At 47.5% G+C, this 15,248-nt stretch overlaps 1 protein-coding gene across 1 annotated transcript; it reads left to right on the forward strand.

Moving 5' to 3' along the window:
• Positions 1-4,422: 4,422 nt before the first annotated feature.
• Positions 4,423-5,111, forward strand: LOC123162716 (RING-H2 finger protein ATL63-like). Its single transcript, XM_044580513.1, has one exon. The coding sequence runs from the start codon at positions 4,461-4,463 to the stop codon at positions 5,109-5,111; it is 651 nt and encodes a 216-aa protein (XP_044436448.1). The 5' UTR covers positions 4,423-4,460.
• Positions 5,112-15,248: the final 10,137 nt, after the last annotated feature.

A 15,248-nucleotide genomic window follows, 5' to 3' on the forward strand; every position in this document is an offset into this window, starting at 1 on the left:
GTAGCGCAGGCGATACCCACTTACTCGATGTCATGTTTCAGGTTACCAAGAGGCTTATGCCAGGAGATCAATTCCATCCTACGTAAGTTCTGGTGGGGATGTAAAGCTGGTGAACGAAAAGCTTGCTGGGTGGCATGGTCGGATATGACAAAGCCACGGTACATGGGAGGACTAGGGTTTAGGGACATAGAATTGTTCAACCTAGCTCTTTTAGCTCGTCAAGCATGGCGGGTTCTACAATCACCAGATAGTTTGAGTGCGAGGATACTCAAAGCGAGATACTTCTCGGCAACAGAATTCTTGCAAGCAGATTTGGGCTCGCGACCGTCGCAGGTATGGCGAGCTATCCTTGATGGGAGAGATACTCTGAAGCAAGGGATAATTAAGAGAATTGGTACGGGCGAAGCTACCGATCCATGGAATGATAACTGGCTGCCCCGAGATGGGAGACTACGACCTATTGCTTGCCTGGCGGCGCATGCCCCTTCCAGGGTGAGTGAGTTCATTGATCGTATGTCAGCAACATGGAACTGTGAGAAGCTTAAGGAGTGTTTCCTGCCGATGGATGTGGAGGTGATTCTGAACCTCCCTTTGTCGACCAGGAACCAGCAGGACGAGTGGGCTTGGCACTACGACCGCAAAGGGGTTTTTACAGTTCGATCAGCATACAAGATGCTTGTGCATACCAAGACAACAAGGGAAGCTTGGCTGGAGGGGTCAGCTGCTTCGTCTGATACAAAAAAGGTAGAAAAACAGTGGACTTCCCTTTGGCGAATCCAAATTCCATCCAAAATAAAAGTTTTTTTATGGAGGCTAGCAAAGCACTCTCTCCCGACGAGTGATGTGCTTAAACATAGAAATATGGCAGTGGAAGATAAATGTGCAGTGTGTGGAGAAGATGACTCGTGGAAGCATTCGTTGATCGAGTGTACAATGGCTAAATGCGTTTGGGCTTTGGCATCAGTGGAGGTTGCGGAACAGGTCTCCATGACGCAACAAGGGAATGCGAGGGACTGGATTTTTGAGCTCATTGAAAAATTACCCTCTAGTGAAATGACAGAGGCGTTTGTCTCCCTATGGGCTATCTGGCACGCAAGGCGGAAGATCTAGGTGTGGTACAAAGCAAGATGAATAACAAGGTACAAGCAAGACAAGTGGAGACCAATGTCCAGCAATGGATCCCCTCACCAGCCGGTTGGACGAAGGTAAACGTGGACGGAGCCTTGGGAAAACTTGATGACAAGGCTGTCGTTGTAGCTGTAGCACGAAGCTGTGAAGGTGAATTCTTGGGAGCTTCTTCTGTTGTCTTCATAGGAATTTCAGATGCAGAAACCGTTGAAGCTCTTGCGATAAGGGAGGCTCTCTCATTGGCGGACGACTTGCTTACTCGAAGAGTTAAGGTGGCTTCTGATTGCCTTAGGGTGATCAATACTATGAATGAGGACTCCAAACCAGTATATTATCACATCACACAGGAGATTAAGGCCAGAGGTATAATGTTGGCCGGTTTGTCTGGCTACTAGATCCGCCTGAGGGCTTATGTATCCCTAGAACTCTTGTGATATAATGTCTGGAGGGGTACTTTACCTTCCTAAAAAAAAAGGAATTTGTTGCTAAAAATTATGTACAAAGGGGAGCCATGGTTGGTGTTCGTGAACCTCAAACCAAACACATAAATATTTATCTATTCTACATTTGGATCCTAAAAAAGAGAGCACAGATGATGTCAGAGAGACCAAATCATCGTCACCTGCCCAGCACCCCACAATTTTAAAAAAAAATTCCCAGCAGCGATCATCACACAAACAACCAGAGGTGGAGGACGAATTTTTTTTAAGGTGTGGCGAACTCTTAAGATTTTTTTAATGCGAAACCATAATAGTCAATACACGTTAATATTTTCATGTGATCCCTAATAGAATAATAACCAAATACAATGAAAATATAAAAATATTTAAATAGAACAACAATCTAATACATATTGATCACAGAAACAAAACAATCTAATACATATTGATAATGAAGCTTTCAATAGCATCTAGAAGACCAAGGCAATGACAGTGCCCAACAATTTAATAAAAGCTTTGCATTTCTCGAATAATATGTTCGTACATGCCTATATTTATGTTTTTTTTGCAGAAAATGCCTACATTTATGTTAATACACTTTTAATAAATGTTCGTGCATTTCCACCAAAAACAGAAAACAAACACAATGGAAAAAAGGTAATACGTGAGAAAAGAAATAAAACCAATGAAAAAGACGGAACTAAAACGGATAAAAAAAAGGAAAATCTCTACATGAGCTGGGCCTTACAGGATACAGCGGAGTAGCAAAGCGTTATAGCAGTCGAGGGAGGATGTCTCAGCTATTAGAGATGTCGACTAGGTCGAAAGGTTAATCATGGTGGAGCTACAAGACTACAAACCATGACAGAAATCAGTACCAAGGTGGAGCTACGAGACTACAAACCATGGCAGAACCCCATGTTTGATGCATGTGCGTTCATGCTTGCTCTCGAGTGTGAGGGCTTTGCGTGTCCCGTACGTGTGCGGCGTGCGTTTCGGATCTTGCCGACTTGGCCCAGCTGTGTCTGCGTGGGGCGTGGCCCATTATCCAGTCTAGCGAACGACAACCAACATCGTGGCCCAACTGCGTTTGTGTGCTAATGATTTTTCCCGCGATGGCTGTGACTTGCTTAGTAGCGTACGTATAAAAGAATTTCTGTAGCGATTCAAGGTATGGCGGCGGCCAGACCTTGCCCACTGGGGTACTCCGCCAGTGCAAACAACAACACTGACCAATATTTAAAATATGTGGTTACCAAACTCAAAATTCAAATAAGAAAAGGATGCACTAACTAATATTTAAATCGATCGCAGATTTCCGGCAAAAAAAGAAACAAAAGAAAGGCCAGTGATAGGGCGCGCCGGCGCAACTTTCGGCCAGACATGTCTGGCAGCCATCCGATCTGGCGACTCCAATGAACCAGATCCGCCTCGTGTCCAGCAAAAAAGAGAAGAAAAAGAACACCACTGGCTTGAAGCACCACCAGATCTGCCCGTGCCCAAACTCGAAGCACCGCCGCTCGCCGTTGCCGTGGCAGAAAAAAAAGGCTCTCGGATGCACCAAAGAAATGGCGGCCGCCGGTTCTAGCAATGGCGGGGGCTCCGATTCCAGCATCCGTCACAACATCATTGGTGCATAGAAAAACGTCATGTGCATCAATGGCTCGCCATTACAACCTTTTCGTCGCCGGTTTCTAGTTGAAGCTTTTGAAATATATGGTTGGAGCTTTCGTGTTAATGATTATAACTTTTTGCGTTTTGCTGTCGCCGGTTGAAGCTTTCTATATCGCCGGCCGAAGCTTGTTTTCTAGCCGGTTGAAGCTTTTTCCATCGCCGGTTGTAGCTTCCGCGGTTGCGCGACCCTCGATTCCCATCGTCTCCGCTTGAAGCTTTCGACAATGCCGGTTGTAACATTATCGATCGTCGGCTGTAGCTTCTAGTGTTGCGCATCGGCCGACCCACTTTCATCGTCTCTGGTCGTAGCTTTTCTCGTCGCTGGTTGTAGCTTTTCTCGTCGCCGGTTGCAACATCGGTCATCTCTAGTCGTAGCTTTTCTCGTTGCCGGTTGCAACATCGTCATTCTCTGCTCGTAGCTTTTCTTGTTGCCGGTCGTAACTTTTATCGTCGCCGATTGCAACATTGTTGTCTTTGGTCGTAGCTTTGGCATCGGATGCGGCGGAGCGGGGGAAAGAGGTTTGTGGAGGAGGTGGCGTGGGAGACGGTGGCCAGCTCGCCAGAGGAGAAAACATGTGATGAATGGGTAGGGGATCTGCCCCATCCTGACGGGAAGGAGAGGCCGGCGAGGCGGCGACTCCATGATTGCTGCAGATGAGATCCAACGGGAGAGGCACGCCGGCTTGGAGGAAGAGCCCGGATCTGATCAGAGACGCTCGGCGAGGGGGTGGATGAAGGCCGCAGTCGCCATGAACGAAGCTGCGATGCTTTTTTTTTCAAAAAAAAAAGAAAAAAAGGAGAGGAATACGCGACAAGGCGCCGGCCGAGTGTTCCGCCGGCGCGCCGAGCCCAAACGTTTTCCTAAAAGAAAAGTCGATCGCAATCCCTGCATCATTCTAAATGTTTAAGGTCGCCCTACAAACGCTGCCGACCATATTAAGATATGCACACATATTTACATACCCACATACACGAGACGCCATATCAAAAATTCAAAATACGCCAAACCAATCGTACTACAGGACATCAACTTCATCGGATGGTTTGCTCATTGGCTCGTGGCTTGCTTCGTCCGTACGCAACGAAATTCTCGGGCAAAGACTTTCGAGGCATCCCCGCGACACATCGAAATTGCGTGCCCAGGCCAGTGAATTGCCACTGATTGAACAAGCGTAGCAGGCCGTGGCTCAGCTAGGTAGCTAGTTCAAGCTCACGGACATGGCCATGGACTGCTTCTCCCGCGCGTACGGGCTGGCCATCGTCAACGCCGTCTGCATCGGCGGCACGGCCATGATCCTCTACGCGCTCGTCAACCTGGCGCGGAAGCCCGACCGCAGCAGGGGCTCCATCATCGTGCTCACCGTCTTCCTCCTCTTCTGGGTCGGCGTCGGCGCCAGCGTCTACACGGCCTTCTACGGCGCCCTCTTCCCGTGGTCGGCGCTGCGCCGGTGCCTGGCCTCCGCCCGCGGAGCGCTGCTGCGCCACCTCCGCCGTACGGGCCGGCTTCTTTGCCTGCCGTTCCGGTCCAGGCTACGGCGCCGAAGCGGCAGCAGCGCTCTGCCGCAGTTTCTGGACCAAATACAGCAGAGTCACATGCCCGCGCTGGCCAGGGAGCCGCCGGCGAATGGCGGCGCGCGGTCGGCGACGGCGCATGACATCCTGGCGTACGAGCAGCCGGAGCTAGGCGGCGGCCCGTCGGAGTGTGCGGTCTGCCTCGGGGAGGTGGAGAAGGGGGAGACGGTGAAGCGGCTGCCGGCGTGCCTGCACATGTTCCACCAGCAGTGCATCGACCCGTGGCTGCACGAGCACTCCACGTGCCCGGTCTGCCGGTGCATCGTCTTGGCGCCATTGCCGGCCCCAATGGTATGAGCGACAAGGATGATGAGAGACAGCTGAGCGCACAACTCAAACCCCTTGTTCCAGGGTCTCCCGGAACGGGCAATGGCGGCGCATCTTGGGTCGTGGCCTTTCCAGAGCTTGCCGCGGGGGATGCTGAGACGGTGACCCTGGTGTGGCTTCTTGTTCGGCTCCGAGCGGAGTTAGTTTCCTGTTGGGTTTTGGTAGTCAGTGTTTTGCTGCGTGTTCAAGGAATTCTCTTGCCCCGCCCTATGTTTTTGTGAAGTTGGAGATATAAAAGAGGTCCCTTGGCACGAGACAGATGTTCGGTTGCAAGGGCATGGTCAGTGAAGGATTGATTGGTGCCTTTCTCCTACAAGGTTCGTCGACTGATTGGGGGTTGTCTACTGGTTTGCGCAGGTGGTCGACTGTTTGGCAATGGGCCAACATGGATTCATTGATGGTCAAAGTCGCTGGCTTCTGGAGGAGTGATGATGATGACGTTTGAGGACAACCTCAACAACCTGTGTGTATTCATATGGGTAGCTATGTCTGCCGAGTTGCCCTCTATGGACTGTTGTAATGTTTTCGCCCTTTTATTGGCTAATTAACCGAGCAACTCTATACCTTCTTAATTAATAAGACGAGGCAAACTTTTTTCCATGGTTTTTAAAATAAAACCCCATGAATTTACATTGGTGTTAATTAATACGCTACGACATACGAAATGTGGCTTCTTTCATCAGAAACATGTAACCGTGCATTGTTTTCATATCATAACAATCTAGCAAGGTGTTTGATTAGAAAAATGGGTAACACAAACCGCAACATAGCCATGGAACACCGGTAATGAAATTGGAGTGGGAAAACTGGAATCGATTTGTTTCTTGAAGGTAAAAGTATGCAAATACAATATCACAGCTGGTCAAAACAACATTGTCTAGACGTTGCAACTCTCAAGCACGATAAGTGACGAGGGATTCTACATGGATCCTAACAGTTATACTAGAGGGATTACATGGAATTTGTAGTCGAGGGAACATCATGTCAGGATACCAGCGGGTATAGATTATATAGAATACATAAAACAGGGACACATTATATATCTAGGCTCAGGCCTCCAACATGGATAAAAGCCCTACTTCATGCATTGATTCTTCTTTTATATGTATGGAGAATATAGAGGATTACAATGTTGAGGGGTACTCAACGAGTTCGGATGATTATGGTGGTGATTTTGGCGAGAAGAGCCAAAAAACTTCTCCGTGATGTAGGCTAATCTAGAGGAGTGGATGCTACTCAACGGTGCCTTGGTGCATTTACATAGCTCAGGTTATGGAAGACTCCAAGTCAGCATGATGGCATACCAGGATAGAAGCCAGGCGTGGTATTAGTTTACAACACATTTTGTCATTTCACAATTTCCTTTTGTCATTTGCCATGTGTCGTAGAGTGTTTTCCTAATATGTAGTGTACGGTGATCTTCTTCGTAGGCCCTGGCACTTATCTTTGGGTTGATGTCTTGTCCTTGGGCTTTAGTGGGGGAGGGGCATTGGAGTAATGATGAAGCCAAACCCATATGGTTTGCCCGAGTCGCCCCATGAGTGTTTGATGTTCCTGATTTTTGGTTATGGTTGATGACTGCACCATATCTATAATCTTTCTTCTAAGCACTTCTTCATTGTCGAGCGACAACTTGCTGTCATTCAAGATGAGCTTGTTCATGGTCACCCATGTGAGAAGATTCTCGGTCATTGCGGGCATTAACATCTTAGGATAGACGGGAAGCAGGTAGATCATGTAGTTGGATATCGTCGTGAACTCTCTTATACGAGAGTTGTGCTTTAGTAGTGAAAGTTTTTTTAGGTGAAAGCTTATGCCTAACTTTATAGATAAAGTCGTACCACACCAAACACGAGTTCATACAAACCGTCAAACAACCCCCATGGGCCAAGTACAAGACAAGAATCAGTTTAAGGGCTGACACAACAGCAATAACACATCATAAAGACACGCATGCCACTACCTACGAGCAAAATAGAATAGAGCTTTGACCGGGAGAGCACCAATGCATCCCTAGGACACTGCAACCTAATCCGTGTGGCAGATGGAGATAGCGATGGCCCTTACAAAAGAGATTAGCAGCTTGGTGGCCTCCATCTCGCAATCCTTAGTCAATGATTTCCACAACTGTAACAAAGAGACAAGTTTGAAGATAGATCAAGTTCAACAGGTCTAGGGAAAATATGCTCAATTGTAAATGCATTCCTGATGGTCAAACGATCGATAACCCAAACTAAAAGAGACGTCTAACTTGCCCAGAGAGGTTATCGGCCAAATTCTATACTTCCACAAAAAAAATCAGGGGCCCACCGAACATCCAACGCCGACTGGATGCAGCACCAGAACACAATGATAACCCACAAGTATAAGGGATCGCAACAGTTTTCGAGGGTAGAGTATTCAACCCAAATTTATTGATTCGACACAAGGGGAGTCAAATAATATTCTCAAGTATTAGCAGTTGAGTTGTCAATTCAACCACACCTGAAAGACTTAATATCTGCAGCAAAATATTTAGTAGCAAAATAGTATGAAAGTAACAGTAACGGTGATAAAAGTAACAGTAGCAGTTTTGTAGCAATCGTAACAGTGGCAACGAAAAAATAACGAAGCAAAGATCAATATGTGAAAAGCTCGTAGGCAATGGATCAATGATGGATAATTATGTCGGATGGCATTCATCATGTAACGGTTATAACATAGGATGACACAGAACTAGCTCCAATTTATCAATATAATGTAGGCATGTATTCCGGATATAGGTCATACGTGCTTATGAAAAAGAACTTGCATGTCATCTTTTGTCCTACCCTCCCATGGCAGCGGGGTCCTATTGAAAACTAAGGAATATTAATGCCTCCTTTTAATAGAATAGCGGACCAAAGCATTAGCACTTAGTGAATACATGAACTCCTCAAACTACGGTCATCACCGGGAGTGGTCCCGACTATTGTCACTCCGGGGTTGCCGGATCATAACACGTACTAGGTGACTGTTGACTTGCAAGATAGGATCAAGAACACAAATATATTCATGAAAACATAATAGGTCCAGATCTGAAATCATGGCACTCGGGCCCTAGTGACAAGCATTAAGCATAGCAAAGTCATAGCAATATCAGTCTTAGAACATAGTGAATACTAGGGATCAAACCTTAACAAAACTAAGTCGATTACATGGTAAATCTCATCCAACCCATCACGGTCCAGCAAGCCTACGATGGGATTACTCACGCATGGCGGTAAACATCATGAAATTAGTGATGGAGGATGGTTGATGATGACGATGACGACGGATTTTCCTCTCCGGAGCCCCAAACGGACTCTAGACCTACCCTCCCGAGGAAGAACAAGGCTTGGCGGCGGCTCCGTATTGTAAAACATGATGAATCCTTCTCTCTGATTTTTTTTCTCACCGAAAGTGAATATATGGAGTTGGAGTTGAGGTCGGTGGAGGTCCAGGGGGCCCGCAAGGACGGGTGGCGCGCCCCAGGGGGTGGGTGCGCCCCCACCCTTGTGGCCAGGGTGTGGTTCCCCTTCACTTGATTCTTCCGCCAATATTTTTTATTAATTCCAAAAATCATCTACGTGAAGTTTCAGGTCATTCCAAGAACTTTTATTTCTGCACAAAAATAACACCATGGCAATTCTGCTGAAAACAACATCAGTCCGGGTTAGTTCCTATTCAAATCATGCAAGTTAGAGTCCAAAGCAAGGGCAAAAGAGTTTGGAAAAATAGTTACGATGGAGACATATCACACAACACAAGTCACACTTAGAAATAATATGATCCATGTCTTCGATGTGACCGCATAAAGCACGTAATTTAGTTCCTGGGCCATTCCTCTTTCGAATTTGGTCAGTAGTGGGAAGCTTGCCCTTCCTGGCTTTCCACGTTTTTATTACTTTAGCCGAAATCCTTGCTCGCCAAACATCCCGATACCGGGAAGTCACCATAACTTGGACCAACTTGGAATAAAGTGACTTAACCGAAAAAATGCCAGGAGTGGTATGGGCCAGGTCACCGTGTCCATACTCTCCGAGAGCGAGGGGAAAACGACAGCAATGCGATGCCAGTCAGTAGAGAGCTCCAAGATGGAAACCGAAGGAAACCCAGGTCCCAAAAGGTCCCAGTTATTCCGAGAGCGCTCCAAGATGGAAATCTCAGGAGAGTCACAGTAAGAAAAAAGCACGGGGAAGGACACAACAAGAGAACCATCGCCACACCACCAGTCAAGCCAAAAACGAGTCGAGGCCCCATTGCCCACCACAATTTAACAAGGGAGCAAGACTCATCACAGAGTTTGGTTAGTTGATGCCAGAATTGGGAGCCGCCGGAGCTGCGAGCGAGGAGAGAGCTGCAATTTGGGAAGTACTTTGCCTTAAGGATGTCATACCACATAGCCCCAGGCTTAGCATGTAAAATTCTCCACCACCACTTAATGATTAGCATTTTTTATAATCGAAGTGTTAGTAATACCCAACCCCAAAGGTTTTTAGGACGACACATGATAGACCACTTAGTCAGCCGATACTTTTCCTTACTGTCAGAACTATTCCAATAGAGCCCAATGCGGTGCTTGTCATAGCCCGCATAGCTGCCCCCAGGTAGACGGTAAAAACCCACCAGGAACATAGATAAGGAGGATAAACAAGTATTTGTGAGGCACACCCTGTCAATCGTTGAATTATACCGGCCCCGCCATGGGCTAACCCCATTACCCATCTTTAGAACAGAGGGGGCAAAGTCCATGGTGCGCAACTTAAAAGGGGAAATGGGCAAGCCAAGATATACAAATGGGAAGGAGCCCAATTTCCAGTTAAGAAGATTAGCGACTCTAAGCTCCTCCGCATTAGAACAACCAGTAATAATAACCTCACTCTTAGTAGTGAAAGTGAAGGTAGTGACATTTTGCAAGAGAAGGAAATGATGCTCATCTCTCCAATGGCTTCTCAAGCTCCACTGAAGTTGATAATATGCTTCTTCAAGGCCCGATGCCCCCTAGGATTGTTGAGTCTCTTCTATCTAGCGACATTGTGAATGTATTTCTTCCGCCCACCTCTAACATGTTAGCTAATCTAGATAACTACATGCACTTGCCAAATGCAACATTGCTTGCAAATGTACTCCCTGAAGCTATGTAAGCTTTATAAGAATGGTAATAGCCTAATAGGATGCGCAACTGTACAACCGAACATGACATCGCTTTATTGTAACCATTCTTGAGGCTTTTGTGAAAAGCACCAAGGAGACTATGGGTAGGGATGGAAGCAAATGATAACGTTATGCAGCAACCAACACAACTAGATTATGTTCTCGTTGGGTGTATATGACCTGAAATAGTTAGTAGAATGTTCATTCATGCACATTTGCTAGTATTCGCTAGGCACTTGAAATTATTTCAGGTGGGAGTCGAATCCTCATGCGTAGCCCTGAGAATGAGACTGGGACACATACCGTGGGTGAATGCGATGTCATGGTGAAGGAGAGACAAAGGTTGACGAGGTAGGGAAAGGGTGGGTTGGTCATTTTGATGGATGTATCCTAAGCCCGAGACAAGGATGCCGTGGTCATCCCCAGCAAGGGCTCGCCAGAGGCGGGACGACGCGGCTCGTAAGGGTTAGATGGAGGAAGAAAATGAACAATAACCGTCGAATGCAGATTGGACGGAAGAACAAAGTGATTGAAGTGATATATTAATTTCGGTCGCCTGAAGTATAGCCGGCCCGTAATTGATGTGCATTTCTCGTCGAATACAGTAATTCTGTTTTTTCTGAAAATGGATACAATAACATTTTAGTTTTGCCAATGACACACATCAGCTCGATTTATAAATAGCGACTCTGTCGAACCTAGCAAATTTGCGCGGTTTCGTTGCTGTACGGAAACCTTCAGCACGTCAAATTACAAGAGGCTGAGATCGAGCTAAATAGCACATAGCTTGCGTATATCTCTATATACGAATATGCAGTAAGCTACCAGTACTATTAGCTAATTATTATTGCCATTATTTATCCCTGAGTTAAATCGGGCGGCGCGGTCAATCTCGGCCATCGTCCCGGGGCTGAGAACGACGCAGTTGGAGGCGCACCAGTCCAGGTAGGCCTCCTGCATGGACAATGCTGGCGGCGGCGGTGGCCGTGCCGGAGATGGCCGCCGATCATCCCGATCGTCAGGAGGAGGAGGCGGAGGCGTGCGCGGAGGGGCGGCGCCGGTGAGCCTCTGCACGGTGAGCGCGAAGTCCTGCGGCGGCACCCGGTAGACGTTGTCCTGGGCAGGGTCGCGCCGTGTCCTGCTCCTCGTCGCCGGCGTAGACGTCGCCGGTCCCTGCCGGTGGTGATCATTCTCCATTGATCCGAAGGAGGAGGTGCGTGGCGCGGCCGATCGGTCTGGAGCTGAGGTTCGGCCGGTCAATGAGCTGCTGGGCATGCAGTCAAGCGCCGGAGAAGCTTGGTCGTACCATCTCAGCAAGGGTATATATACGCCGGGCCTCGGCGACAGGGACGTCCACGCAGAAGATGACGTCACACATGGCGGCTCACCCTGTGGAGGTCTCCCTGGGTGCTACTTGGATTACGTCAGCACGGACGCGTCTCGGCCTGGCTCGCCTCATTCCTTTACCGTGCCTCTTTGGAGGTGGATCGATGCATCTTGTAAATAAATTAAAGAATGGGAACGCACCGAACACCTCATCGGTTACCTACGTGAGTGCGTGCCCGCATCTTGTAGTAAATTAAAGAGTCAGCACACACGGAATGCACATGCTTGACAAAACCATATTCATTCGCCGGTCAAATCTTAACGATTTTGTTCCCCAGCTGCGTGCTTTCAGTGTGTAGTGTATTTAGATATTTAGTTAGGGGAACAAAAACATTGCCCTACCCCCCAATCGATGCAAATATGGCCTACTAGATTATTTCTTTGAGTTAACATCACACATGCCAGAATCCCCTCTTCAACAATTTCTAGGCCCTTCAAAATACTTCTCATATATACTCCAAGGCAGGAAGCACATCCCATTGTCTTCTCAGCCAGCATGGCTGGCTCGAAGCCAAAGGTCAGGTCAACAGCTTCAGAACTAAAGAAGACGAGGACTGCTGAGGCTGAAGCGAAAAAGAGGAAACATCCTGAAGCCTCTGCTGCTGCTCCCTCCAAGAAGAAGCGCAAGACCAAGAAGGATCGGGCTACTCCCACAGAGCCCTTAGTTGTTGAACCTATCTCCATGGTTCGCCCTGCCGCTGAACATCAAGAGTGCCAACTGACTGTCCATGAGTCTGCTTCCACAGAGGCTCATGAAGCTGAAGACATTCCAGCAACTGATCCCACCGCTGCTGAAGACATTGGTCACCATGACAATGTTGAAGATGATGTAGTTCTTTCTCAGATCGAGCACAACTTAGTATCATCGCCTGTGCTTACGCACAGCAAACTCATCAGCATTGGTCGTCCTCTGACGCCAATTGCTTAGGATGCATCATGGGCTGATCACCCACAACAACAAGTCACACCACCCCGGCAAGAAGAAGAAGATGACTTTGAGGCCCAGCCAACTCCGTCTCCAGAGGCGTCGCCAGCGTTACGCAGGCTTCGCAAAGGACCAAGGTCTCAAGTCCCTCTTTCGAGCGTTCCAGAAGGAGAAGTTGTTGGTGAACGTAGTAATTTCAAAAAAATTCCTACGCACACGCAAGATCATGGTGATGCATAGCAACGAGAGGGGAGAGTGTTGTCTACGTACCCTCGTAGACCGAAAGCGGAAGCGTTATAGCAACGCGGTTGATGTAGTCGTACGTCTTCACGGCCCGACCGATCAAGCATCGAAACTACGACACCTCCGAGTTCTAGCACACGTTCAGCTCGATGACGATCCCTGGACTCCGATCCAGCAAAGTGTCGGGGAAGAGTTCCGTCAGCTCGACGGCGTGGTGACGATCTTGATGTTCTACCGTCGCAGGGCTTCGCCTAAGCACCGCTACAATATTATCGAGGATTATGGTGGAGGAGGGCACCGCACACGGCTACGAGATCTCAAGGATCAATTGTTGTTTCTAGAGGTGCCCCCCTGCCCCCGTATATAAAGGAGCAAGAGGGAGGGGCGGCCGGCCATGATGAGGCGCGTGAGGGAGGAGTCCTACTCCTACCAGGAGTAGGACTCCCTCCTTTTCCTTGTCCAAATAGGAGAGGGGGAAGGAAGGGAGAGAGGAGAGGAAGGAAAGGGGGGGCGCCGCCCCTCCCTCCTTGTCCAATTCAGACTAGAGGGGGAGGGGGCGCGCGGCCTGCCCTGGCCGCCCCTCCTCTTCTCCACTTTAGGCCCATGAGGCCCATTAACCCCTCGGGGGGTTCCGGTAACCCCCCCGGTACTCCGGTTTTATCCGAAACTTCCCCGGAACACTTCCGGTGTCCGAATATAGTCGTCCAATATATCAATCTTTATGTCTCGACCATTTCGAGACTCCTCATTATGTCCGTGATCATATTCGGGACTCCGAACTAACTTTGGTACATCAAAACTAACAAACTCATAATATAACGGTCATCGAAACCTTAAGCGTGCGGACCCTACGGGTTCGAGAACAATGTAGACATGACCGAGACACGTCTCCGGTCAATAACCAATAGCGGAACCTGGATGCTCATATTGGCTCCCACATATTCTACGAAGATCTTTTATCGGTCAGACCGCATAACAACATACGTTGTTCCCTTTGTCATCGGTATGTTACTTGCCCGAGATTCGATCGTCGGTATCTCAATACCTAGTTCAATCTCGTTGCCGGCAAGTCTCTTTACTCGTTCCGTAATACATCATCTCGCAACTAACTCATTAGTTGCATTGCTTGCAAGGCTTAGGTGATGTGCATTACCAAGAGGGCCCAGAGATACCTCTCCGACAATCGGAGTGACAAATCCTAATCTCGAAATACGCCAACCCAACATGTACCTTTGGAGACACCTGTAGAGCACCTTTATAATCACCCAGTTACGTTGTGACGTTTGGTAGCACACAAAGTGTTCCTCTGGCAAACGGGAGTTGCATAATCTCATAGTCATAGGAACATGTATAAGTTATGAAGAAAGCAATAGCAACATACTAAGCGATCGGGTGCTAAGCTAATGGAATGGGTCATGTCAATCACATCATTCTCCTAATAATGTGATCCCGTTAATCAAATGACAACACATGTCTATGGTTAGGAAACATAACCATCTTTGATTAATGAGCTAGTCAAGTAGAGGCATACTAGTGACGTTTAGTTTGTCTATGTATTCACACAAGTATTATGTTTCCGAATAATACAATTCTAGCATGAATAATAAACATTTATCATGATATAAGGAAATAAAATAATAACATTATTATTGCCTCTAGGGCATATTTCCTTGAGTATCCCACTTGCACTAGAGTCAATAATCTAGATTACACAGTAATGATTTTAACACCCATGGAGCTTTGGTGCTGATCATGTTTTGCTGGTGGAAGAGGCTTAGTCAATGGGTCTGCAACATTCAGATCCGTATGTATCTTGCAAATCTCTATGTCTCCCACCTGGACTAGATCCCGGATGGAATTGAAGTGTCTCTTGATGTGCTTGGTTCTCTTGTGAAATCTGGATTCCTTTGCCAAGGCAATTGCACCAGTATTGTTACAAAAGATTTTCATTGGACCCGATGCACTAAGTATGACACCTAGATCGGATATGAACTCCTTCATCTAGACTCCTTCGTTTGCTGCTTCCGAAGCAGCTATGTACTCTGCTTCACATGTAGATCCCGCCACAACGCTTTGTTTAGAACTGCACCAACTGACAGCTCCACCATTCGTAAAAACACGTATCCGGTTTGCGATTTAGAATTGTCCGGATCAGTGTCAAAGCTTGCATCAACGTAACCATTTACGATGAGCTCTTTGTCACCTCCATATACGAGAAACATATCCTTAGTCCTTTTCAGGTATTTCAGGATGTTCTTGACCGCTGTCCAGTGATCCACTCCTGGATTACTTTGGTACCTCCCTGCTAGACTTATAGCAAGGCACACATCAGGTCTAGTACACAGCATTGCATACATGATAGGGCCTATGGCTGAAGCATAGGGAACATCTTTCATTTT

Source organism: Triticum aestivum, chromosome 1A, assembly GCF_018294505.1.
Source record: "Triticum aestivum cultivar Chinese Spring chromosome 1A, IWGSC CS RefSeq v2.1, whole genome shotgun sequence".
Classification (NCBI taxonomy): Eukaryota; Viridiplantae; Streptophyta; class Magnoliopsida; order Poales; family Poaceae; genus Triticum; species Triticum aestivum.

What these genes read in the sequence shown, in the direction of transcription:
- LOC123162716 (XM_044580513.1), top strand. Translation starts at nt 4,461, where the DNA reads ATGGCCATGGACTGCTTCTCCCGCGCGTACGGGCTGGCCATCGTCAAC.